The 26,508-nt window shown below is 44.9% G+C and overlaps 2 protein-coding genes across 2 annotated transcripts in view; one reads left to right on the forward strand and one right to left on the reverse strand.

Moving 5' to 3' along the window:
- Positions 1–9,461, reverse strand: part of ryr2a (ryanodine receptor 2a (cardiac)) — a 392,644-nt gene extending 383,183 nt beyond the window's left edge. The window contains exon 1 of the mRNA XM_041973182.1: positions 9,341–9,461. Coding sequence (XP_041829116.1) covers positions 9,341–9,388 — 48 coding nt within the window. The 5' untranslated portion in view covers positions 9,389–9,461. The remainder of the gene's footprint in view (positions 1–9,340) is intronic.
- Positions 9,462–22,269: 12,808 nt separating this feature from the next.
- Positions 22,270–24,118, forward strand: LOC121632029. Its single transcript, XM_041973180.1, has 3 exons — positions 22,270–22,448; positions 22,603–22,885; positions 23,004–24,118. Exons 1-3 carry the CDS (start codon positions 22,318–22,320, stop codon positions 23,703–23,705), a joined length of 1,116 nt encoding a protein of 371 aa, XP_041829114.1. The 5' UTR covers positions 22,270–22,317; the 3' UTR covers positions 23,706–24,118.
- The last annotated feature ends 2,390 nt before the right edge of the window (positions 24,119–26,508 follow it).

Genomic DNA, 26,508 nt, shown 5'->3' on the forward strand with positions numbered 1-26,508 from the left:
TTATCCTGGTACTACTTACTGTTATAATTATTCCAGGTACTACTTACTGTTATAATTACCCTGGTACTACTTACTGTTATAATTATTCCAGGTACTACTTACTGTTATAATTATCCTGGTACTACTTACTGTTATAATTATTCCAGGTACTACTTACTGTTATAATTACCCTGGTACTACCTACTGTTATAATTATACCTGGCACTACTTCCTGTAATAATAATCCTTAATACTACTTCCTGTAATAATAATCCCTGGTACTACTTACTGTTATAATTATCCCTGGTACTACTTACTGTAATAATGATCCCTGGTACTACTTACTGTTATAATTATTCCTGGTAATACTTCCTGTAATAAAAATCCCTGGTTGTACTTTCTGTAATTAAAATCCATAGTACTACTTCCTGTAATAGTCCCTGGTAGGACTTCCTGTAATAATGATTCCTGGTAGTACTTCCTGTAATAATGATTCCTGGTACTACTACCTGTAATAATGACCATAGTACGACATCCCTTAACAAAGATCCCTGTTACTACGTCCTTTAATAATGATGATTGGTACTATTTCCTGTAATAGTGCTCTCATTACAACATCCTGTAATTACGATCTTATTACTACTTCTCATAATAATGATCCTTAGTACTACTTCCTGTAATAATAAACCTGGTACTACTTCCTGTAACAATGATCCCTGGTACTTCTTACTGTAATAATAAACCTGGTACTACTTCCTGTAATAATAATAATCCCTGGTACTACTTACTGTTTTAATTATCCCTGGTACTACTTACTGTTATAATTATTCCTGGTAATACTTACTGTAATATTGATCCCTGGTACTCCTTCCTGTAATAATAATCCCTGGTACTACTTACTGTTATAATTATCCCTGGTAATACTTACTGTAATAATGATCCCTGGTACTACTTACTGTTATAATTATTCCTGATAATACTTCCTGTAATAAAAATCCCTGGCTGTACTTCCTGTAATAATGATTCCTGGTACTACTACCTGTAATAATGACCATAGCACGACATCCCTTAATTAAGATCCCTGTTACTACGTCCTTTAATAATGATGATTGGTACTATTTCCTGTAATAGTGCTCTCATTACAACATCCTGTAATTACGATCTTATTACTACTTCTCATAATAATGATCCTTAGTACTACTTCCTGTAATAATAAACCTGGTACTACTTCCTGTAACAATGATCCCTGGTACTTCTTACTGTAATAATAAACCTGGTACTACTTCCTATAAAAATAATAATCCCTGGTACTACTTACTGTTATAATTATCCCTGGTACTACTTACTGTTATAATTACCCTGATACTACTCACTGTTATAATTATTCCTGGTACTACTTACTGTTATAATGACCCTGGTACTACTTACTGTTATAATTATTCCTGGTACTACTTAATGTACTTCTTGTAACAATTAGCTCTGTACTACTTCCTGTAAAATCCCTGGTACTACTTCCTGTAATAATAAACCTGGTACTACTTCCTGTAATAATGATCCCTTGTACTACTTCCTGTAACAATGAGCTCGGTACTACTTCCTATAACAATGAGTTCGGTACTACTTCCTGTAACAATGAGTTTGGTACTACTTCCTGTAACAATGAGCTCGGTACTACTTCCTGTAAAATCCCTGGTACTACTTCCTGTAATAATGAGCTCGGTACTACTTCCTGTAAAATCCCTGGTACTACTTCCTGTATTAATAAACCTGGTACTACTTCCTGTAATAATGAGCTCGGTACTACTTCCTATCAGAACTTCACTCTATCCTCGCTGGACTGTTATATCTGCTGTTGACTGAAACATAAATTTACTGCTCAGCTTTGAAATGAGTACAAGTGGTGCAAAAAATCAGATTTTTTAAGCAGAAATATGTGTTTTAAACACCTGTTTTTTCTCCCGACTTTGTTGTCGACTTTGTTGTACCTGCCTCTCACCTGTTAAAATGCTGGGATAGGCTCCAGTTTACCCGCGCCCCGTAATGGACTAAGTGGTACAAACAATGAATAATGAATAGTTTTATACTGGTTACTCCTGGACTACTGATGGAGGTCTTCTCAGAAGAGCTAAAGATTGATGATGGTGACAATAAAACCACAACCCTTTGGTCTATTAACCTGTAAGGTCACAAGCTTAAGAATTATTTTCATTTCAGGGTTGGGTGGAGATATTTTCTCAGGCTAAAATATCCAAAATATTTGAATAAATAATAAATACCCTTCAGGACCAACTCAGGTGTAAGTGAGTCAGACCAGTTATCTTTCACTCTCAGCCTGAGCTGCTGTTCTTTTTACCATATTTGGGACACTTCACATGCAGTTTGACTTTACAGAGTTTTCTGCAGTCAGCCTCTGGGACCAGAGCAAAATCCAGCACTGCAGCAGAAACCTGTAGGTGTGTGTTGGTTCCATGCCATAGGTGTTTCTTCCAGAAATAGCCTGTCCTTGCAGCCAAAACACACATCAGCCATGATGTATGAGTTGTTGCACAGAGCCCATTACTCACGTCACTGAATGCACTGCTTTCCTTTTCTATCACACACACACCTGCAGAACTTGTAGTATGTAGGTTGCTGCAACAAGCGTGCCCAGAAAAAATATCCTACTTTTCCCTGTAGTTAGAAGTAGCACAACAAAAAGTTCACTGGTTCGACTGAACAGGGCACCACTGCAGATGCTCCATGTACAAAACATAAAACAGTCAAACCTGCTTTCCTTTAAGAACCTGACTGACTCTGTTGTCTTCAAAAAATGATTTACAGCCGTTTCTGCATGAACTAACAGGTGAAATATAGACCTCACACTACAGGTAAATATCCTGGCAGAAAGATATTTTACCGTTAGCTGTATCGACTCTGCTACAGGACAATTCTCTACTTCCACAGTAAAGTTCAGTTCCATTCTCAGAATGACACCACACTGAACATGAGAATAACTGAACCAAATTAAATGATTCGCTTCAGCTGGTTGAAGTATGTTAATAAAGTTCAGTTTCTTTCCAGCCTCATTTCTACCCACAATGCAACCATGTTAGTGGCGGTGGGTTTCTCTCTTTAACATTCTACAAGAGCAGAAGATTCCAACAACGTGGTCCAAATGTAAACATAACAGCAAAACTTCTTAGGCTAAGAATTCCTGCTGAATGTGCGTTTCCCATGAGCCTTTGCGGTCTTTGTACCTTGGTTCTGTGGATCTGGAGAAACGTTTCATTAGGAAACTTCTGTTAAAGTTAACTGCAGAACTTTGAGAGTAGAAACTGGTCTCAGATGAGTCCGGATAGTTTGAGTTTTCTGCTCCGTTATGTGGGAAGCTCCAGAAATTCCTCCTCCACCACCACGTGGATGTATAGCGACCTACCCAACAGTAGGTTGTGTGTCTAAGATGGTGGTCAGCAGGACTTCAGCCCCACAAGGCTGCACTCACCATTTCTCTTCACTTTTTCAACAACACTGATCTTTATTGTCAAAGCTCCATTAAAGAGGTTCAGAAAGGAAGCAGACCAGGACTCAAACCCTGAACGGCCTCATTGAAAAGCTTTATGTATATTGCATATATTGTTGTGGTGCATGCCTCCAGCCCATTTTCTCTGGGCTGAAAATATGACTTCGCCTACCTTGTTCACCCAAGAGATGTATGTGTTACTCTCGCTTCAAGGAGGACCATTAGACAAAAGACAAGCAGATTTTCTTCCCTAGAACCGGAGGTGGCAGATGATACTCTGGTTAGCATGCTAAGTGAAGTGCTAAAAAATAATAAATAAATAAAAAATTTAATAATTTAAAAAAATTTAATTAAAAAAGCATGCTAAGTAAAGGTCTTCATGTACTGCCCACAGCAGCAGAGTCTGTATCTTGACATGTTTCATCTTCATCTGTAGTCTTCCTCAGAATGATCACATGATGTTAACTGTGACATGTCTTATCAAGCTTTAAAACGTTACTGTGTGTGGAGGCCTCCCATCCAGTCCTGTCTTCCCATCCAGTCCTGTCCTCCCATCCAGTCCTGTCCTCCCATCCAGTCCTGTCCTTCCATCCAGTCCTGTCCTCCCATCCAGTCCTTTCCTTCCATCCAGTCCTGTCCTCCCATCGAGTCCTGTCCTCCCATCCAGTCCTGTCCTCCCATCCAGTCCTGTCCTTCCATCCAGTCCTGTCCTCCCATCGAGTCCTGTCCTCCCATCCAGTCCTGTCCTTCCATCCAGTCCTGTCCTCCCATCCAGTCCTGTCCTCCCATCCAGTCATGTCCTTCCATCCAGTCCTGTCCTCCCATCCAGTCCTGTCCTCCCATCCAGTCCTGTCCTTCCATCGAGTCCTGTCCTCCCATCCAGTCCTGTCCTTCCATCCAGTCCTGTCCTTCCATCCAGTCCTCTCCTTCCATCCAGTCCTGTCCTCCCATCCAGTCCTGTCCTCCCATCCAGTCATGTCCTTCCATCCAGTCCTGTCCTTCCATCCAGTCCTGTCCTCCCATCCAGTCCTGTCCTTCCATCCAGTCCTGTCCTCCCATCGAGTCCTGTCCTTCCATCCAGTCCTGTCCTCCCATCCAGTCCTGTCCTTCCATCCAGTCCTGTCCTCCCATCCAGTCATGTCCTTCCATCCAGTCTTGTCCTCCCATCCAGTCATGTCCTTCCATCCAGTCCTGTCCCCCCATCCAGTCCTGTCCTCCCATCCAGTCATGTCCTTCCATCCAGTCCTGTCCTCCCATCGAGTCCTGTCCTCCCTTCAAGTCCTGTCCTTCCATCCAGTCCTGTCCCCCCATCCAGTCCTGTCCTCCCTTCCAGTCCTGTCCTTCCATCCAGTCCTGTCCTCCCATCCAGTCCTGTCCCCCCATCCAGTCCTGTCCTCCCATCCAGTCCTGTCCTGTCCTTCCATCCAGTCCTGTCCTCCCATCCAGTCCTGTCCTCCCATCGAGTCCTGTCCTCCCTTCCAGTCCTGTCCTTCCATCCAGTCCTGTCCTCCCATCCAGTCCTGTCCCCCCATCCAGTCCTGTCCTCCCATCCAGTCCTGTCCTTCCATCTAGTCCTGTCCTCCCATCCAGTCCTGTCCTCCCATCCAGTCATGTCCTTCCATCCAGTCCTGTCCTCCCATCCAGTCCTGTCCTCCCATCCAGTCCTGTCCTTCCATCGAGTCCTGTCCTCCCATCGAGTCCTGTCCTCCCTTCCAGTCCTGTCCTTCCATCCAGTCCTGTCCTCCCATCCAGTCCTGTCCTTCCATCCAGTCCTGTCCTCCCATCCAGTCCTGTCCTCCCATCCAGTCCTGTCCCCCCATCCAGTCCTGTCCTCCCATCCAGTCCTGTCCTGTCCTTCCATCCAGTCCTGTCCTCCCATCCAGTCCTGTCCTCCCATCCAGTCCTGTCCTCCCTTCCAGTCCTGTCCTTCCATCCAGTCCTGTCCTCCCATCCAGTCCTGTCCCCCCATCCAGTCCTGTCCTTCCATCCAGTCCTGTCCTCCCATCCAGTCCTGTCCTCCCTTCCAGTCCTGTCCTCCCATCGAGTCCTGTCCTCCCCTCTATTCCTGTCCTCCCTTCCAGTCCTGTCCTCCCCTCTATTCCTCTCCTCCCTTCCAGTCCTGTCCTTCCATCCAGTCCTGTCCTCCCATCCAGTCCTGTCCTTCCATCCAGTTCTATCCCCCCATCCAGTCCTGTCCTCCCATCCAGTCATGTCCTTCCATCCAGTCCTGTCCTCCCATCCAGTCCTGTCCTCCCATCGAGTCCTGTCCTCCCTTCCAGTCCTGTCCTTCCATCCAGTCCTGTCCCCCCATCCAGTCCTGTCCTCCCATTGAGTCCTGTCCTCCCTTCCAGTCCTGTCCTTCCATCCAGTCCTGTCCTCCCATCCAGTCCTGTCCCCCCATCCAGTCCTGTCCTCCCATCCAGTCCTGTCCTGTCCTTCCATCCAGTCCTGTCCTCCCATCCAGTCCTGTCCTGTCCTTCCATCCAGTCCTGTCCTCCCATCCAGTCCTGTCCTTTCCTTCCATCCAGTCCTGTCCTTCCATCCAGTCCTGTCCTCCCATCCAGTCCTGTCCCCCCATCCAGTCCTGTCCTTCCATCCAGTCCTGTCCTCCCATCCAGTCCTGTCCTCCCTTCCAGTCCTGTCCTCCCATCGAGTCCTGTCCTCCCTTCCAGTCCTGTCCTCCCCTCTATTCCTGTCCTCCCATTCAGTCCTGTCCTCCCTTCCAGTCCTGTCCTCCCATCGAGTCCTGTCCTCCCTTCCAGTCCTGTCCTCCCCTCTATTCCTGTCCTCCCTTCCAGTCCTGATAGTCTGTCTGTCTCATTACAGCCTGAACGACTGAGTCTGAATTAGCCGACTGCCTGCTCAACGAGCTCGGCACCAGACATGATCAGTGGTAGTTTGCCAGATGTTAGGCTATGTGGTCGCTACAAATGTGGGTATGTTTGGCTTTTTCTTCCGTGAAGTTTTCACCACGTTTTCATAAACCACATCGCACAGCGTTCTCTAGTCGTCTATCTTTTCTGTCGCAGATTGTAATAATTTGTAAAATCTTTGTTTTTTTCTTTATTCCAAGCAGCATTATTCTAAGCAGTCTATTACACAGTTAGCCTCGGCTTTTATCAGTTGCAGCCTGGAAAAGAGAGATTAAGAAACCAGAAGCTACACCAGGCAGCTCAGGGAAGCAGCTCTCTGCTGGCCTGGATGAAGCCATCAAGCAGCAAGGAGGATGAGGAGAAAGATGATGAAGGAGAAAGGTCAGAGCCAAGACCAGGGTCATGTTAACTGTTTAAAGCCTTTTAATAGTTAATAATGAATAATAATTCCTTACATTTCTGTAGCACTTTCCTGGACACTCAAAGCGCTTTACAGTGATTGGGGGACCTCAGGTTTTTAAAAATGAGCTCTTCCACTAATTTTACTGAAGCCTGTAAAAGTGTCCACTATGTGGTTTGGCAGCCACATCTGGTACAAGCTTTATTATCCCAGTACTTTATTCTGTAGCCCCACAAATAGAAGTTGTTTCCATGTTAGGCCTTACAGAATTTACAGCTACCTTGTATTTATTGTATTTATTGTAGGCTAATAATGAAATGTTGACCATCATAAATAAACAATTAGAATTTGTCTGCAGAACACAGCTAGTGGTGAAGCCTTGAAGTCAGACTATGGTGGTTGCAGACTGCTTAAAGTCTTCGTGGTGTAATGCATTGACTTTTGTCACTAAGCAGTTTTACTTAAACATGCATCACTCTATTCTGTCTACTGTCCCACAGTAGACCATCTACCAGCATGGAGGATGAGGAAGATAGGAAGAGCAGTGTCACATCAGGTTCATGTACAGTAACATGTTTTAATACATTTGCAAGTACATAAAAGCCTGCAATTTTTTTTTTGTCACACTATAAATGAGCAAAGGTGGCGGTTCCACACGCTCTACAAAGTGCCCTTTTTTTTTTAAACTAAGCACCTGCCCCTCAAAATGTCTGTGCACGCCGCTGAGGTTCTATAAAACAAAGCCGCTACTGCAGTTTTAAAGCTTTGTACAGAGTTGTTTGTCCATTCAGAGACACCGTAGTAAAACCGGTGTTTCAGAGATTAGACAACATGTTCTCCACACAAAAACAGAGTTCAGCTGTAAGAATGATGAAGCTGATGAGGAAGGATCTATAATGAACGTCGGTGGTGTCATGTGACTAAAGTTCCTTCTCATCCCTGCATTTAAAAGTAGTTACCCAGGCAGCTGCTGCAGTGCAGTACAGAGACCGGTGGTCTGAAACCACGTCCACACCAACTTCCTGCTGTGTTCAGGGACATCAGTTCATCCCACGTCAACACCAACTTCCTGCTGCGTTCAGGGACATCAGTTCATCCCACGTCAACACCAACTTCCTGCTGTGTTCAGGGACATCAGTTCATCCCACGTCAACACCAACTTCCTGCTGCGTTCAGGGACATCAGTTCATCCCACGTCAACACCAACTTCCTGCTGTGTTCAGGGACATCAGTTCATCCCACGTCAACACCAACTTCCTGCTGTGTTCAGGGACATCAGTTCATCCCACGTCAACACCAACTTCCTGCTGTGTTCAGGGACATCAGTTCATCCCACGTCAACACCAACTTCCTGCAACTATTTACACACCATCACTGACTTTCAGGAAACTGGAATCATCATGTAGGTGGAAATAAAAACAAGATTCATGAATTATCTCTTCTAATTTATGTGGAATTCAGTTTGTTCCACGACCTCATGCAGCAAACTCAGATTTATCAGCTTAATTTAACTTATACTAACGCACATCGTTGCTGTTCATTAAACTCAAGTTAAACTTGGTTTCGTTGAGGCAGCGAGTAGCAGATTGTGTTAGTAAAGGTAACTAGTTAGATTTTAGGTAGCTCCCCTTCATGCTGCTGACAGCAGGCTGCTCAGCACATAGACCGGCCCTGACTGCCTGCTACTGGAACACTGTGAGTTGTGGGTGGGGTCTTAGTGGACTGGGCTTGTTATGATGGTGGAGCATTGACCTGTAACCAGAACAGCAGCCTTTAACACCACCTGCCAGTGTTCCCAGTAGTCTGTCGCTATCCAAGTGGGATTCTGTGTAAGCTTTGGTCTGCAGGCTCATCGTGGTGCAGCGGAGCTGCTGTGATTCAGCACATACAACCCAAACTGTTCCACCTTCTTCCGGAGATTTCCCAGCATTTTCCTCCCTCTGCTTTCCAGATGATGCTACTGGACATCCCAAAAACCTGAGGACCTGAGCAGCTCAGAGATCATCTGAAACCAGACCTCCAGCCCATCTTCCTTCCCTTCATCATCATTTTACATAATCTGTAGTGTATGTGCGCAGCGCTTCCCATTAAAAGGAAAGCAGAAAACACACAGGTGCAGTGAGTTCACGTGACCATTCACGCGTGACATTTGTAAAACAACAGCTCCTCTCGCGCAGCCCACCAGCTGACTTCACCTGAACCAGAACCCGGAGCTGGTTTCAAGTCAGAGGCTAAACCCCGACGGAGCAGCTGCAACAGCTTCAGTACCGCACTGCACCCCGCATCCACCACGCACAAAGCGCGAGCCAGGACACGTAGTTTGACTGCCGTTAAAACTCCTCTTCATCACACACTCACTGCAACACCTTTTCCTCCTCATCCTCCTCCTCCAGCCTCTCTGGTCAGCACATTTCCACCCCTCTCCTACACTCCACCCCTCTGCCAGCTGGGCTGCGGACCCCCAGAGCACCGGCTTGTGGAGGAACTGTCATTCTAATGCGGTAAACTCTGCCCACAACGCGCGCGCACACACACGCATATCCGCAGTAAACATCCAGCAGACATGAGGAGGAAAGGAGCATGACTTACAGTCCGCAGGAACTGGATCTCATCCTCGCCCTCTCCTCCATCGGCCATGGCTGTCTTCGTCACAGAGCGGCACGCGCCGTGGGTTCCCGTGGACTACCGGCGGAGAGTGCGTGTCTCTCTGTGTGTCAGTGTGTGCGTTTGTCCGGCTGAAAAAGCGACAACCACAGCGCAGTGGAGCTGCTGTCTCATTGGACGATGCGCACGCGTCGGGGGAGGAGCTGCAAAGGTGGAGGCAGAGAACGCGCGTGTGCGACTCAGCGGTAGGTTTGCTCCCTCTCTCGGCTTGTCGCAGTGTTGACAGGTCCTGAGTTATCACCCAGTTGTTGTTGTTTACTCTGCGATGATTCTAAGCAGACTAAACAAAAACAACATATCCTATGGTACTATGTCCTGTAGTACTGTCCTGTACTAATCTGTCCTGTAGTACTGTCCTGTACTAATCTGTCCTGTAGTACTGTCCCGTTGTACTCTGTCCTGTTGCACTGACCTGTAGTACTCTCTCCTGTAGTACTGTTCTGTACTACTCTGTCCTATAGTACTATGCTGTAGTACTCTCCTATAGTACTCTGTCCTGTAGTACTGTCCTGTAGTACTACTGTGCTGTAGCACTCTGTCCTGTTGTACTCTGTCTTCAAGTACTCTGTCCTGTAGTAATCTGTCCTGTAGGACTGTCCTGTAGCACTCTGTCCCATCGTACTGACCTGTAGTACTCTCTCCTGTACTACTGTTATGTACTACTCTGTCCTATAGTACTATGCTGTAGTACTCTCCTATAGTACTCTGTCTTGTAGTACTGTTCTGTAGTACTACCGTCCTGTAGTACTCTGTCCTGTAGTACTGTCATGTACTAAACTGTCCTGTAGTACTGACTATAGCACTCTGTCCTGTAGTACTGTCTATAGTACTCTGTCCTGTAGGACTCTGTCTTGTAGTACTGTCTTGTAGTGCTCTGTCCTGTAGTACTGTGTCCTGTAGTACTGTCCTGTAATACTGTCCTGTAGTTCTTTGTCCTGTACTACTGTGTCCTGTAGTACTGTCTTGTAGTATTCTCTCCTGTAGTACTGTCGTGTAGTACTACTCTACTGTAGTACTGTCCTGTAGTACTACTGTACTGTAGTGCTCTGTCCTGTAGTACTATCCTGCAGTAGTCTGTCTTGTAGTTCTAGCCTTTAGTACTCTGTCCTGTAGTACTGTCCTGTTGTACTCTGGCCTTTAGTACTGTCCTGTAGTACTCTGTCCTGTACTACTGTCCCGTAGTGCTCTGTCCTGTAGTACTGTCCTGCAGTACTCCTTCTTGTAGTACTATCCTGTAGTACTCTGTCATGTTATACTGTCCCATTGTACTCTGTCCTGTAGTAATCTGTCCTGTAGGTCTGTCCTGTAGCACTCTGTCCCGTTGTACTGACCTGTAGTACTCTCTCCTGTACTACTGTTATGTACTACTCTGTCCTGTAGTACTATCCTGTATTACTCTCCTATAGTACTCTGTCTTGTAGTACTTTTCTGTAGTACTACTCTCCTGTAGTACTCTGTCCTGTAGTACTGTCATGTACTAATCTGTCCTGTAGTACTGACTATAGCACTCTGTCCTGTAGTACTGTCTATAGTACTCTGTCTTGTAGTACTGTCCTGTAGTACTACTGTCCTGTAGTAGTCTGTCTTGTAGTACGTTCCTGTAGTTCTCTGTCCTGTAGTACTGTGTCCTGTAGTACTGTCCTGTAGTATTCTATCCTGTAATGCTCTGTCCTATACTACTGCCCCGTAGTGCTCTGTCCTGTAGTACTGTCCTGTAGTACTACTCTCCTGTAGTACTGTCCTGTAATACTACTGTACTGTAGTGCTCTGTCCTGTACTACTGTCCCGTAGTGCTCTGTCCTGTAGTACTGCCCTTTGTTTTTTTTTTTCAACCTTTATTTAACCAGATAAAAAACCCATTGAGATCATGATCTCTTTCACAAGGGTGACCTGGCCAAGAGGTCTGCAGCACGTCATAAACAGACAAAACACTATGAGAACCAAAACAAAAACAAAACAAAATTAAAACATACAATATCACCAAAGCAATAGCATTTTCAATATAGAGTGCGTGTACAATCCAAGCAATTCAACAACAGACAGCGAATTAAGATTTATAACACAGGCACTGTCCAATAGTCTCACTCTGTCTGTCCTTTAATATAGAGAGGAAAGCTCCAAGAGGAATAATTTCAAGAAGTTTCAGTTTGGACTGTAGAGTGTTCCATGCTGTGGGGGCAGCAAAGCTAAATGCTCTTTTTCCAAATTCAGACCTTACACGTGGAACAGATAAAACAAGTGTAGAACAAGATCGCAAGGCATAGCAGCTGCTTGTTTTCTGCAGTAAAGTGCACAAATAAGGAGGACTCAAGCTTAAGAGAGCCTTATAAATTAGGGTCAGCCAGTGTGCATACCTATGGGCACTCAGAGAAGGCAAGATTGATTTTGCATATAGTTCACAGTGATGGGTGAGATAACTGCAGCCTGTGACAAATCTCAGTGCCACATGAAATACAGTGTCCAAGGACTGGAGACATTTGGACGAAGCATTCAAATAAAGCATGTCCCCATAGTCGATAATGGGCAAGAAGGTCGCTGTCACTAATTTCTTTCTGACCCTGAGAGAGAAGCAGGTTCTATTTCTGAAAAGGAAACCAAGCTTCGCCCTAAGTTTAGAGACCAGATTATTTATATGAGTTTTAAAAGAGAGCTGTTGATCTATGATAAAACCCAAGTACTTGTAATGTGAGACCTGCTCTATAGGTTTTCCATTTGATGTTGTGATATTTGGAATATTCTGCGGTAGCATCTTTGAATGATGGAAGATCATGAGCTTGGTTTTGTCTGTATTTAAAACCAATTTAAGATCATATAAACGAGACTGGACAATGTTAAAAGCAGATTGTAAAAACTCAAAAGCCTGAGTGAGAGAGGTAGAACAGCAATAAATAATGGTATCGTCTGCATAAAAATAGTTCTAGCCTTTAGTACTCTGTCCTGTAATGCTCTGTCCTGTACTACTGTCCCGTAGTGCTCTGTCCTGTAGTACTGTCCTGCCGTACTCTGTCTTGTAGTACTGTCTTGTAGTATATTGTCCTGTAATACTCTGTCCTGTAGTACTGTCCTTTAGTGCTCTGTCCGGTAGTACTCTGTCCTGTAGTACTGACCTGTAATACTGTCCTGTAGTACTCCGTCCTGTAGTAGTCTGTCCTGTAATACTGTCCTGTAGTACTCCGTCCTGTAGTAGTCTGTCCTGTAATACTGTCCTGTAGTTCTCTGTCCATTAGTATTTTGTCCTGTAGTAGTCTGTCCTGTAATACTGTCCTGTAGTTCTCTGTCCTGTAGTACTGTCGTGTAGTACTACTGTCCTGTAGTACTGTCCTATAATACTACTGTCCTGTAGGACTCTGTCCTGTAGTACTGTCCTGTTGTACTCTGTCTTTTAGTACTGTCCTAAAGGGCTCTGTCCTGGAGTACTGTCCTGTAGTACTATGCCCTGTAGTACTGTCCTGTACTACTCTGTCCTGTAGCACTCTGTTCTGTGGTACTCTGTCCTGTAGTACTCTATTCTTTATTACTATCCTGTTGTACTGTCCTGCAGTACTCTGTCTTGTAGTACTGTCTTGTAGTACTCTGTCCTGTAATGCTCTGTCCTGTACTACTGTCCCGTAGTGCTCTGTCCTGTAGTATTGTCGTGTAGTACTACTCTCCTGTAGTACTGTCCTGTAGTACTACTGTACTGTAGTGCTCTGTCCTGTAGTACTATTCTGCAGTAGTCTGTCTTGTAGTTCTAGCCTTTAGTACTCTGTCCTGCAGTACTGTCCTGTAGTACTCTGCCCTTTAGGACTGTCCTGTAGTACTCTGTCCCGCAGTACTGTCCTTTAGTACTGTCCTGTAGTACTCTGTCCTGTAGTACTGTCCTGTAGTGCTCTGTCCTTTAGTACTGTCCTGTAGTAGTCTGTCCTGTAATACTGTCCTGTAGTTCTCTGTCCATTAGTATTTTGTCCTGTAGTAGTCTGTCCTGTAATACTGTCCTGTAGTTCTCTGTCCTGTAGTACTGTCCTGTAGTACTATGCCCTGTAGTACTGTTCTGTACCACTCTGTCCTGTAGCACTCCGTCCTGTGGTACTCTGTCCTGTGATACTCTATTCTTTATTACTGTCCTGTAGTACTCTGTCCTGTCATACTCTGTCATGTAGTACTGTCCTGTAGTACTTTGTCCTGTAGTGTTCTGTCCTGTAGTACTGTCCTGTAGTACTCTGTCCTTTAGGACTGTCCTGTAATACTGTCCTGTAGTTCTCTGTCCTGTTGTACTGTGTCCTGTAGTACTGTCTTGTAGTATTCTGTCCTGTAATTCTCTGTCCTATACTACTGCCCCGTAGTGCTCTGTCCTGTAGTACTGTCGTGTAGTACTACTCTCCTGTAGTACTGTCCTGTAGTACTACTGTACTGTAGTGCTCTGTCCTGTAGTACTATCCTGCAGTAGTCTGTCTTGTAGTTCTAGCCTTTAGTACTCTGTCCTGTAGTACTGTCCTGTTGTATTGTCCTGTAGTACTCTGTCCTGTAGTACTCTGCCCTTTAGGACTGTCCTGTAGTACTCTGTCCTGCAGTACTGTGCTGTTGTACTCTGTCCTGTCGTACTCTGTCATTTAATATTTTGTCCTGTAGTACTGTCCTGTAATACTCTGTCCTGTAGTTATTTGTCTTGTAGTACTCTGTCCTGTATTACTATTGTACAAAACTATGTTATTCATGGGCTGGATTTGGCCTGCGGGCCTTGAATTTAGCACCTGATCCAGCCCAATTTCTTTCATCTGTCTTTTTTATGTACAGCACCGCTTGCTCATTTTACATCCATCTGCCACATGGAACAATAAATTCCCAAATTCTTCCATCTTACCGCTGGGCATCTTTATTTTAGTTTGCGTCCCCTTTCACTAGCTGAGCCAGGGTCTGGGAGACTAACAGCGAAACGCCTTCAAGGACTGCACAGTAACTGGCCGCAGGAAATCCAAGACCACCTTTACCTTAGACGGGCGTGGAACAGCCCCATCCTTGGTGATGCAATGTCCCAGGAAGTCAGTGGTGGTCAATCCAAACTGGCCCTTAGCTGGGTTGACGATCAGTCCATGCTCGCAGAGATACTCAAAAAGCATTCTCAGGTGGGACAGATGTTTGGTAGTGGAAGTATTAGACCAAAATGTCATTCAGGTACACAAAAAGTAAAGGCAGGTCATGCAGAATAGAGTCCATGAGGCGTTGAAACGACTGGGCAGCGTTCTTAAAGTGCAAATGAAACATGCAGTTTTTGGAAGTGAAATTGCTCAAATATACATGAAAAACATCCAGCCAAAAATGTGTTTTAAAAATAACCACAGATATGACCAATTTAATTCCATCATTTTACCTAGCTAGTGAGTCAGCAAGTTGCACTACACCTGACAAGCTGTAATACATTTAAGAAGAGGGAGATGTGGACCCGGTGCTGGTCTTGGGGATGGTTAGCAGCACTGCCTGGTGTAGGTGTGGCTGCTGATAGTGGAGTCTATCTGCTGACAGGAGACTGACCTGGAGCATGTCTTGCATGGTGAATCATGTATGTTCTCACATTTGGATTACTGTGCCGTGAGGTAGACGTGTTGGAGGTGGCCATGGTGACGTCTCCACTTGGTTAGCTTGCTTGTTAGTCCAGCAAGCTAACGCTAGTAATAGCCGGTGGTTTAATGTAAAATAAAATGTCAGACAATGCTTCCATTTGCAGTTATCTGACTAAATATTAAAGTTTATTTTGCTCCCTGCGTATGCTACTAGCTAATTATTAGCTAAACATTAACGTTAGCTAACAATGACATCAAAACCCAATTTCAGGGATTGTTATTCTATAAATTAACCCTCTAAAAAGCAAAAAGCTATTAAAACTGTGTCTGTGTGTAATATGTTCAAGATGCTGATGTAGACATTAACCCCCTGGTTTACGTTTTTCTATCTTTTTCTCTCTTACTTATATGTATACCAGCCAGTGCAGTAAGTACAATAAGTGTCCTTTTAAAACACACATATTTAAGTTGTTTATTTCCTGCAGTCAAAGCTTTTTATTTTATCATATAATCAACTGTGCTTTTGTAAGTGCTCTATATGGAATAAAGTTTTTTAACCTTGTATTAGCTTGTTGCACAACTGCAAACTAGTTGATGAACTTAATCATTTGAGACAGCATGACATCATTTTTTTAGTTGATATGTATGAATACATGTGGTGATACTCAATCTAACCAATACATTTATCAGTCTCTTTAGGTTGACTAGATACAGACAGTTTACTCTTTGGGCCAGGCGGCATTTGGGGAGCATCCCTATTCCAGCGTGTCGTCCTCTCCATCAGGATATCATGGAGTTAAGTATGCTTATGATGATTTGTAAATATATGTATGATGAGTAAATATTGCATGCAAGTGTTTTTTATTAAATATGTTTCACTGTAATACTTCACAGCACCAGTATTTTTAAGGTCAAATGAAATGAGCTCTACACATGATATTAATACTAAGACAAAAAAGTAGAATAATGAACAGAAGTAAAAAGGAAAGTAGAAAAAAGGAAGAGGAGACAAAGATCCAGCAGACAGAAGCAACGAGCTTCATTCCAACCTAACAGCAGACAAGCAGCTGCTACACCTGTACAGAGAATTTCCTACAGCTTTTACAGGTAAACTAAGCAGACAATCATCAGGAGTTCCTAAAAATAACCAAGAAAACAACAACATGTATCACAACAACAACCAAAGAACCAGAAACACACACACCTGAACCAAAGCATCTCTTCATGTATAAACACACTGGACACCTCAGTGCTGAGTCAGCATGCAGAGGATGAGGAATGAGGAGAATCAGCGATGAAGAGTGTGATCCTGCAGATGTGGCCACGCCTCCACGGAGGCTAGAGGCAGACTAGGGCGGCCCAGAGACCCGGGACATCAGCAGCAATCCTGGAGCACCAACCCAAGCCCCCCCATCACGAAGACCACCCCGGACTCACCCAGAGGGTGGCAGAGGAAGGTCCGACACCAAACAGAGCAATGATGGATGAATTGGGCTTGCTGGGTGTTTTATTCTAGTTACTGAAAAAGTAACTAGTTATGTCATTCAAAATATAACTCTGTTACTTTGCTGATTACTTAAACCAACAAGTTTTACTTTTGTAAAAGAACATTCTCCCATTAATATCGTTAGTAATGTAATGCGTTAGAGTATACGTTACTGACAAAAGTAACTGTGTTACAGTAACACATTACTAGTACCACATTACTCAGGCCTTAACGAATCCAGCACCATCCTGGATCTTATGGAGTTTTTGCAGCAAAAAAAGGAGACAACTTAATAACTTGATGTGTGCGCTAATGTCACGCTGAGTTAAACTGCCAATGGAATGAGAGGAACGCTGCTTTGCTAACCAATCAGAAGCTGAGCAGGGCTTTGGAAAAGGTGTGGAAGGGATCCAGCTGCAGATCAGATCTACGCTACCAGCTCTTTAGTTACGATGGAGCAGAGACGGTGATGAAAGTGTAGTTGGAAACATCAGTACCTCAGCGTTGTTGCTGGGTGGAGGGTCGGCTTGTGCAGCCTGGTTATCACCTGGTATTTATGCCACATTTATGCCAGATGTGTGCTCTCTGTCTGCTGGTGGGAGTGGCTCACCTGCGGGAGTATGCATACCTGTCTGTTTATCAGGACGGAGGAGAAATGTGAGCGTCTGAAATGACGTCATTTAAATGAGGTAAATAACATCAGGCCGTTTAGTTTTTCAGCTCATGAGGGTGGACAAGGAAATTTTCAGAGACGCAGCCTGATGCTGGTGAAATTAACTTCTGATCTATGATGCACAAAACGCTGAATCCACTGCTTCCTAGGGACCACTTAGACCAGAGGTCTGCAGCCTTTCCAATCCAAAGAGCCATTTTCCCCTCAACCCTGCTAAATAAAACTCCCTTAGAGACACAGATGTTACGAGAAAAAAAGACAACTAAGAATTTCTGATAAATATCTACTATAGGACATTTGTCATTTTTGAAGAACCCCATTTTTATCCCTCTTTCTAGGTTTTACAATAATAAAAAAAAAAACTTTTGCAAAAAGAGGATAGACAGACTTTCTTCTAAGGGACATAGATATTTGTGGAAAATTATGAAAATAATATTAAAAAAGCCCAGTTTCCAACCAAGACAAGAAAAATAGATAAAAAATATTACAAAAATTACAGCACAGTATGTTCATACGTACATCTTCAAGTTAAATAGCGATGGCTCTTATTCATTGTGACAGGGTGTGTAGTAATTAGTATAATTACTGAGCGGACATAAATACTGCAGGGACACTCGTGTACGGCATCACCATGAATGCGCTAGCACTGCTGGAAGATTATGCCAATGGCAGGATCAGGATGGAGAGTTTTAAGAGCGCATGAAGATTTCCTGGCCCATGATGATAACTAGCTAAAATACAGATTTATTTGCCTAGAGCAGCTTTTTGATCTATATGCTGAAATGGGCCCAATGTTAGATCCTTCGACCCGCCGGAACCGTGCAGTCCTGGTGCAACTGCAGCTGTTGACTATGTTTGGGTTTCCTTCTGTTGCACACTTGAACACAAAGTGACTCCCAAGCTGTCACAGTCTGTCCTGCCAATCCTCCATGAGCATTCCCCTGATTCTCCACACCTGTGCCTGATCCTCTCACTCCAATCGAGCCCAACTTGTCACACCTGTCTCCCATTGACTCACCAGCCCTTATCTACTCCAGCACCACTGCCACTCCCTGTTGGACCTTATCCTACGCACATGAAGGACTCACTCCCTCTCAGTTCCTGGCTTCCCTTACCCCCCGTCACCTCCTCCGTTGTCGTTATCAGTAAGATCCTTCTTCTGTGTTCTTGGTGATAAAGTATTGTTAACCTGTCTTTGTCTCTGAGGAGTTCATGTGTTACACAAGCGTGTGTGAGTGTGAAAACTTGCCTTTTATTTCTGCAACACAAAAACACCAGCACATTAGTATGCGGCTGTATGCTGCAGGCTACTGGGGCTTACTGAAGGACATTTCCGTGTTTTTCAGCCTCAAGGACCCCTAAGCTACTAAGGTGCCTGTGTGAATTTACTCTCTTTTAAATAACGTCCCAGAAAGTTACAGTTTTTGATAAGTGTACGTATTGTATACTAGATCTGAATTAACAAATAATCAAATTTAACACAATTGCAAGATGAACAAAACAAATCAATCCATCCATCCATTTTCTGCTGCTTATCCGGAGTCGGGTTGCGGGGGCAGCTGCCTAAGCAGGGAAACCCAGACTTCCCTCTCCCCGGCCACATTCACCAGCTCATCTGGAGGGATCCCAAGGTGTTCCCAGGCCAGCCGAGAGATGTAGTACGTCCAGCGTGTCCTGGGTCTTCCCCGGGGCCTCTTTCCGGTGGGACGTGCCCGGAACACCTCACCAGGGAGGCGTCCAGGAGGCATCCTAACCAGATGCCCGTGCCACCTCATCTGGCTCCTCTCGATGTGGAGGAGCAGCGGCTCTACTCTGAGCCGAGCTTCTCTCCCTATCTCTAAGAGAGAGCCCGGCCACCCTGCGGAGAAAACTCATTTTGACCGCTTGTATTCGTGATCTGGTTCTTTTGGTCACTACCCACAGCTCATGACCATAGGTGAGGGTAGGAATGTAGATCGACCGGTAAATTGAGAGCTTTGCCTTTTGGCTCAGCTCTTCACCACGAGAGACCGATGCAGAGTCCGCATCACTGCAGACGCCGCACCGATTCGCCTGTCGATCTCCCACTCCATCCTTCCCTCACTCATGAACAAGACCCCGAGATACGTGAACTCCTCCACTTGGGGCAGGACCCTATTGCAGACCTGGAGAGTGCACTCCACCCTTTTCCGGCTGAGGACCATGGTCTCGGACTTGGAGGTGCTGATTCTCATCCCAGCCGCTTCACACTCGGTTGCGAATCGCTCCAGTGAGAGCTGAAGATCACGGCCTGACGAAGCCAACAGAACCACATCATCCGCAAAGAGCAGAGACCCAATCCTGAGGTCACTGAAACGGATCCCCTCAACACCTCGGCTGCACCTAGAAATTCTGTCCATAAAAGAATCGGTGACAGAGGGCAGCCTTGGCGGAGTCCAACCCGCACTGGAAACGATTCTGATTTACTGCCGGCAATGTGGACCAAGCTCTGACACCACTCGTACAGGGACCGGACAGCTCGTACAAGCGGGTCCAGCACTCCATACTCCCGGAGTATCCCCCACAGGAGTCCCCGGGGAACACGGTCGAATGCCTTCTTCAAGTCCACAAAGCACATGTAGACTTTTGGGCAAACTCCCATGCCCCCTCAAAGACCCCGAAGAGGGTGTAGGGCTGGTCCACTGTTCCACGACCGGGACGAAAACCACACTGCTCCTCCTCAATCCGAGGTTCGACTATTCGACGGACCCTCCTCTCAAGCACCCCTGAATAGACCTTACTGGGGAGGCTGAGGAGTGTGATCCCCCTGTAGTTGGAGCACACCCTCCAACACTGAGTCCCCCGCCTCACCCGGGACATGGTTGAAGCTCTGCCGGAGATGGGAGTTGAAACTCTTTCTGACAGGGGACTCTGTCAGACGTTCCCAGCAGACCCTCACAACAAGCTTGGGTCTGCCAGGCCTGACCAGCATCCTCTCCCACCACCTGAGCCAACTCACCACCAGGTGGTGATCAGTTGACAGCTCTGCTCCTCTCTTCGCCCGAGTGTCCAGGAGATGCGGCCGCAAGTTCAATCATCATACAACGTCGATCATCGAACTGCGGCCTAGAGTGTCCTGGTGCCAAGTGCACATGTGGACACTCTTATGTCTGAACAAGGTGTTCGTTATGGACAGTCCATGATGAGCACAGAAGTCCAACAGCAAAGCACCACTTGGATTTAGATTAGGGGGGCCATTCCTCCCAATCACGCCCCTCCAAGTCTCGCTGTCATTGCCCATGTGAGCATTGAAGTCCCCCAGCAGAACGAGGGAGTCCCCGGAAGGAGTGCTCTCCAACACCCCCTCTGAGGACTCCAAAAAGGGTGGGTACTCTGAACTGCTATTTGGTGCATAAGCCCAAACAACAGTCAAGACCCGTCCCCCCACCCAAAGGCGGAGGGAGGCTATGCTTTCGTCCACCGGGGTAAACCCCAACGTACAGGCGCCAAGTCGGGGGGCAATGTGCATGCCCACACCTGCTCAGCGCCTCTCACCGGGAGCAACTCCTGAATGGAAGAGGGTCCAGCCCCTCTCAAGAACAGTGGTTCCAGAGCCCAAGTCGTGCGTCGAGGTGAGTCCAACTATATCTAGCCGGAACAGCTCAACCTCGTGCACCAGATCTGGCTCCTTCCCCGCCAGAGAGGTGACATTCCACACCCCTAGAGCTATCTTTTGCAGCCAAGGATCAGACGACCAGGGTCCCCTCCTCCGGCAGCCGACCCCTATGGCCCCTCCTGCAGGTGGTGAGCCCACGTGAGGAGAGGCCCATGTCACCCTTTCGGGCTGAGCCCGACCGGGCCCCATGGGCAAAGGCCTGGCCACCAAGCGCTTGCCTCCGTGCCCCACCTCCAGGCCTGGCTCCAGAGGGGGGCCCCGGTGACGCACGTCCGAGCAAGGGAAACCTTGGTCCTTGCTTTCTTATTAAATAAACTAATTAAATTAAACACATTTTTAGAAAGGGGTGGCGTAAATGCCAAATGTTCACAGTCCACTACTCATCTCAATGTGACCAGCATTCCTGTGGGTCTCCCACACTTCACAGTTGATGTTGATGGCATTAATACCGTCACGGCATCAACATTCTATACATCCATAACTTCATCACTTTCTACAATAGACCACATATTTTCAAACTGATACACCCAAATCGAACAGGTTCTCATCTCCTCGCATTGAACTCACCCTCCACTCCTGCAAAGCTCTCTGATTGATGGTTCAGCTGGAACACAGTCAGCCCCTTCTCTCTTACACATCATATACCAATGCACATCACCAGTAGACATTAGAAGCATCTCTATCCATATCCATACACTTCTACTGTCACACGTCTCGTTCCCATACATATACCTCCTGGTACAGAACCCACATCGACAATTTCACAACCGAACTTTCCTGCAACATTCAACATAGCTCTTTTAAATGTCAGATCAAACAAATCTTTTATTATTAATGATCTGATTTTAGATAACATTGACTGTCTCTTTTTAACTTAAACTCGTCACTGTTTGTAGCTTTTATTTTGTATCAGGGGACGTAAAAAAGACGGTGGAACAGCTTTGAATTCTAAACAAATAATAATAATCATATTACAGTTTTTCTCTATTGCCAAAACACAAAACCCAGTACTCTAAACCAAATGACCAGTTGCCTAAACACATTTAGTAAAACTCCCCCCCTTTTGCCACAACCACAAACACAATTCACCTGTAGACACTGTTCACAAAACCCATCCCCTTTTTCTCAAAACTCAAAAAAAAATTTGCCGTGCTAAAACACATTTTGCATATAACTCTGCTCCAATATGCATTGTGAAGCTCATGTGATGCAAAATGCTACCCACAATCAGCAAAACTTGAACACAATGAACATACCTGGTGTCAATCAGTAAACACAACAACTCATAATTGAAAACACCTATTGCAAATGATGTGACCACACCTATATAAGTCAGTGCAGTTTGCTGAAAGTTCAAAAACAAAAATGGATGATGAAGACAGAAGAAGAGGAGTTTGTGTCAGAGGAGGGAGAGGAGTTTGTGTCAGAGGAGGGAGAGGAGTTTGTGTCAGAGGAGGGAGAGGAGTTTGTGTCAGAGGAGGCAGAGGAGAGGGCCGAGGAGGGAGAGGAGCAGGTCAAGGAGGGAGAGGAGAAGGAGGGCAAGCAAGACAACGCATTTTCATTACAGATGAAATGAGAGCAACAGTCATTGACCACGTCATTGTCCACGGCATGACAATGACCGAAGCGGGACAACGAGTCCAACCAAACCTCAGCAGATTCTCAGTGGGCACCATTATTCGGGCCTTCAGAGAACACAACAGGTACTGTATGTAGTAGTTTTTTAGTCACTACACTAGATATTCACAGTATACAGTAGTATAGTGGAGTGCACCTACATACAGACAAGTGCAATCATGGTTACAGTAAAAGTGTGTACTGCAAGGACCATTTCTGACCAAATGTTTGTTTCTCTAGAGTTGAAAGATTGCCATTTGCAGGTGGGAGGGCTTCCAGATTCACACCAGCCCAAGAGGTCCTCATTGTGGATATGGTTCGGGAGAACAATGTGATCAGACTACGGGAGATACGGGAGAGGATCATTGGTGACAATTTGAACTTTCCGACCATTGACAATGTCAGCCTGACAACCATAGACAGAGTCCTCAAGCGCCAGAGAGTAAGAATGAAGCAGGCCTATAGGGTACCCTTTGAGCGCAACTCTGGAAGAATAAAACACCTCCGTCACCAGTATGTGCAAGTAAGTACAGTACAATCCATGGCCTACAGTACTTTACATACAATACTATACTGTCGTACTGTAATGTGCTCTATTGACTGTCTTTCTGAACACCTGAAAACGCTATTTGTTTCCACAGAGGATGTTCCAGTTGGAGTCCATGGCCAGACCCCATGAATTTATATTTGTGGATGAGGCTGGCTTCAACCTCACAAAAAGGAGGAGGAGAGGCCGTAACATCATAGGACAGAGAGCTATCGTTGATGTGCCCGGCCAACGTGGAGGAAACATCACTCTCTGCGCTGCCATGAGTTCTAGAGGGCTTCTCCACCGGCATGCTGAACTTGGTGCCTACAACACTGAGCGTCTCCTCACCTTCCTAGGAGAGCTCAGAGATGTTTTGCATGACAATGACCACCTGAATGCTCGGCCAGCAGATCACCACGACCAGCAGATTCCTGGACCAGCTGATCTTCCCATATACGTCATCCTCTGGGACAATGTTAGCTCCCATCGCAGCATCCAGGTCAGAGAGTGGTTTAACATCAATCAGCAATTCATTAATGTGTGTCTGCCACCCTACTCTCCGTTCCTAAACCCAATAGAGGAGTTCTTCTCAGCATGGCGGTGGAAGGTCTATGACCGCCAACCTTACACTAGAGAGAACCTTCTCAGGGCTATGGACCTGGCCTGTGATGATGTGGCTGTGGAGGCGTTCCAAGACTGGGTGCGGCATGCCAGGGCATTCTTCCCACGTTGTTTGGCTATGGACAATATTGCCTGTGACGTTGATGAGGTCCTGTGGCCCGACCCAGCCCGACGACGTGATGCCTCTCCATGATTTCGGTGTCAACATACAACATACTGTGTCAATTTTCAACGTACTGTAATAAAAGAAATCGCACCCTGAACATTGTGTTCTCAATTGTTACTGTACAGTATCTATTGTGTGTAATGGATCCTCCATGGAGTTTAGTACTCATTTTTGCATTAAGTTGTGATATTACTGCATTTTCTGCATTATGTAACTATTCCCATGAAATGCACAAATCTATAGAAAATGCCCAAAACATATTTGAGAATAAATAAGGGTTGCTCAAATGCATCCTGGCAGTTGTGAAACTGTAAAAAGAACAGTCTCACACTGTGAAAATTGTGCTTTCAATTTTTTTGGTAATGTGGTTAATGATGCTCAGTAGTGTTTACATTTTTGCAGGCCTTGAGTGGTATTTTGGTGTCAGAGTTTGCTTTTGAGCATATGAGCAACTGTTTTGGTGTGATGGGTTGGTTTTGAAAAGAAACTGTGAGGTTTAGTGTACGTAGCTTTAGAAAAGTGTTTTGTGTTTAGAGTTTTCTGAAAAGTGAGGGCAGTATCGTGAAATGTGTTTAAGCAATAGAGAAAAACTGTAACTACTTAGTCAACATTTAAGCATCATTCCTTCATTTCTAACATCCTGCTGGTTTTATCCAGCACAATTTATAAACCACCAAACCCTCCTGCCTGCTTTATTAAAGAGTTTTCCGAGTTTTTATCAACTGTAGACATTAAACAGATTTTAATACCTTGTGATTTTAACCTTCACACTGATAACAGCCTTCATGTTCAATGGTGTGTCCCTGGACCTGGTCCTAACCTATGGCCTATCCACTGGTGTGTTTGTTTGTTTGTTTATTTGGTTTCTTTTTTTAATGTTTGGTAAAAGACAGGGACTTTTTAGCCAACTTTGCACTTTGGTTAGGGCATTTGTAAGAGTGTGTGAAGATTACATCTGCATACATCACTAAACCCTGAGTTCTGGGCAAACATTGGGAAGGTCGTTCTTATAAAGAGAGAATAATAAAGGTCCCAGGATAGAGCCCTGCAGGACACCAACATTACAACTGAGGTTGGGGGATTTGACACTGCACTTTACTACACTAACACTTTATGTTCTATTAAATATAACTCAAAGCAAGACAGGGCATCCATAAAAACGTTAAGTTTAGTCAGAAGAACCTCATGATTAACTACCTCAAATGTCTTCTTAAGATCAAAAAACACAGCTACAACACAAGGATTCTTATCTAATAAACACTTAATCTTCTCAATACAAAAGCAGGTAGCTGTTTGTGTAGAAAAGTTGTCCCAGAAACCAAACTATACTATACGACTACAGGATCCTTAGCCAGGACATTATTCACTGCAGTGTCCTGTTTATGGTGCTTGCCCAATAATTTATTTTTTTTCTCCATTCTCATTTGCTTTTTTAATGTTGGAAATAAAGAAGTTTGACTTGGCTTTTCTTACACTCTTATTACCCATATGTGTAAATTTTAATCAGTCAGTATATAATCCAGATGTTAAATATTGCTTAAGTAGCACATCCCTAGATTTTCGTAGATTTTGGCAGTTCTGATCCAGCCATGGCAGGTTTGTTCCCTTTTTGGCTTATGGCTCTCCTTACTAGCAACTGATGACACCAACTCTTTGAGTTTATTATATAGAGTCACAGTTTGTATATACATTAGAGGATGATAACATTTCATCCCAGGCTACCATTTGTAGGGCTTTGCTAAGGTTCAGTGTCTGACTCTTCGGTACAACATTAGACTTGGCATCATATAAAGCAGAAGCACTATGAAAACCTGTATGCCTCTCTTTGATAGCTTTCTGAAGAAAATACTGTAATGGTCTGATAGCCCAATCTAATGAAATGTCATGGCAATTCTATCAAGCTTACTGGAGAACAAAAGACCTATTTTTCTCTGAGATTTGTTTGTTAATCTAGTTGGCTTTTCATAAAACTGACGTTTTAACACCCACATTTTTCCTGGTGAGATGGTTCAACATCCTCATTTTTCCTGCGTTAATAAAAAACAAAAAAACTTTTGATGTAGTATTGCACAAACATTCCAGTCGTTTTCTGTCAGCTGTGCAGCGCATAGCGGCAGCCTCCTCCTCCGCCTCCTGCTGTGAATCATGACAGCTATCGTGATCAGCTGATCAGCTTTTCTCTCCTGTTGCGTTTGTTTATGGTTCAGCTGAGGAGGAAACTAGTGGTTCATGGTTCACACAGTCACATATTTACCCCAAAGTATTGGATGCACTAGCTAAAGTAGGTTGAATTTATCAGTCTCATGTCAACCAGATCCATGTCGCTGTCACATGCAGCTTTGAAATAAAAAGTGTTGACAGCAGCGTGTTTCACTTAGATATTGTTTTCCTTCATTTCCTATAACTTGTCAGTATTAATGAGGTTTGCTAGTGACAGAGCTGTAAAATCTACTAGTCATCAAACACATCTATGCAGACAGGTCAGGGTCAGATATCTGGTGAGGGTAAAACAGCAAAAGGAAGCAAGGAGACGTCTCCTCTAGATCGTTGCTGCTGTGCAGATGTTGGAGACTCAGGTCTGATCATTTAGGGGCTGAATGTGGAGAGAGACACTATGAACAGGTTCTGAGATACAACCAGAGCAGGACCTTCTCTAACACAGTAGCTGCTGGTGGTAGACCGGGTTTATACTTCAGCTATGCAGGGACGGGTCTAGAAAAGTTCTGATGGGGGGCCAGGAGCCCTGACCAGGAAGAGGAGGGCACAAAGGAGATACATTTCATAAGGTCCTGATTTTATGTAATATTGAACAGATTATTACAACCAAAGT

Source organism: Melanotaenia boesemani, chromosome 21 (genome assembly GCF_017639745.1).
Source record: "Melanotaenia boesemani isolate fMelBoe1 chromosome 21, fMelBoe1.pri, whole genome shotgun sequence".
Classification (NCBI taxonomy): domain Eukaryota; kingdom Metazoa; phylum Chordata; class Actinopteri; order Atheriniformes; family Melanotaeniidae; genus Melanotaenia; species Melanotaenia boesemani.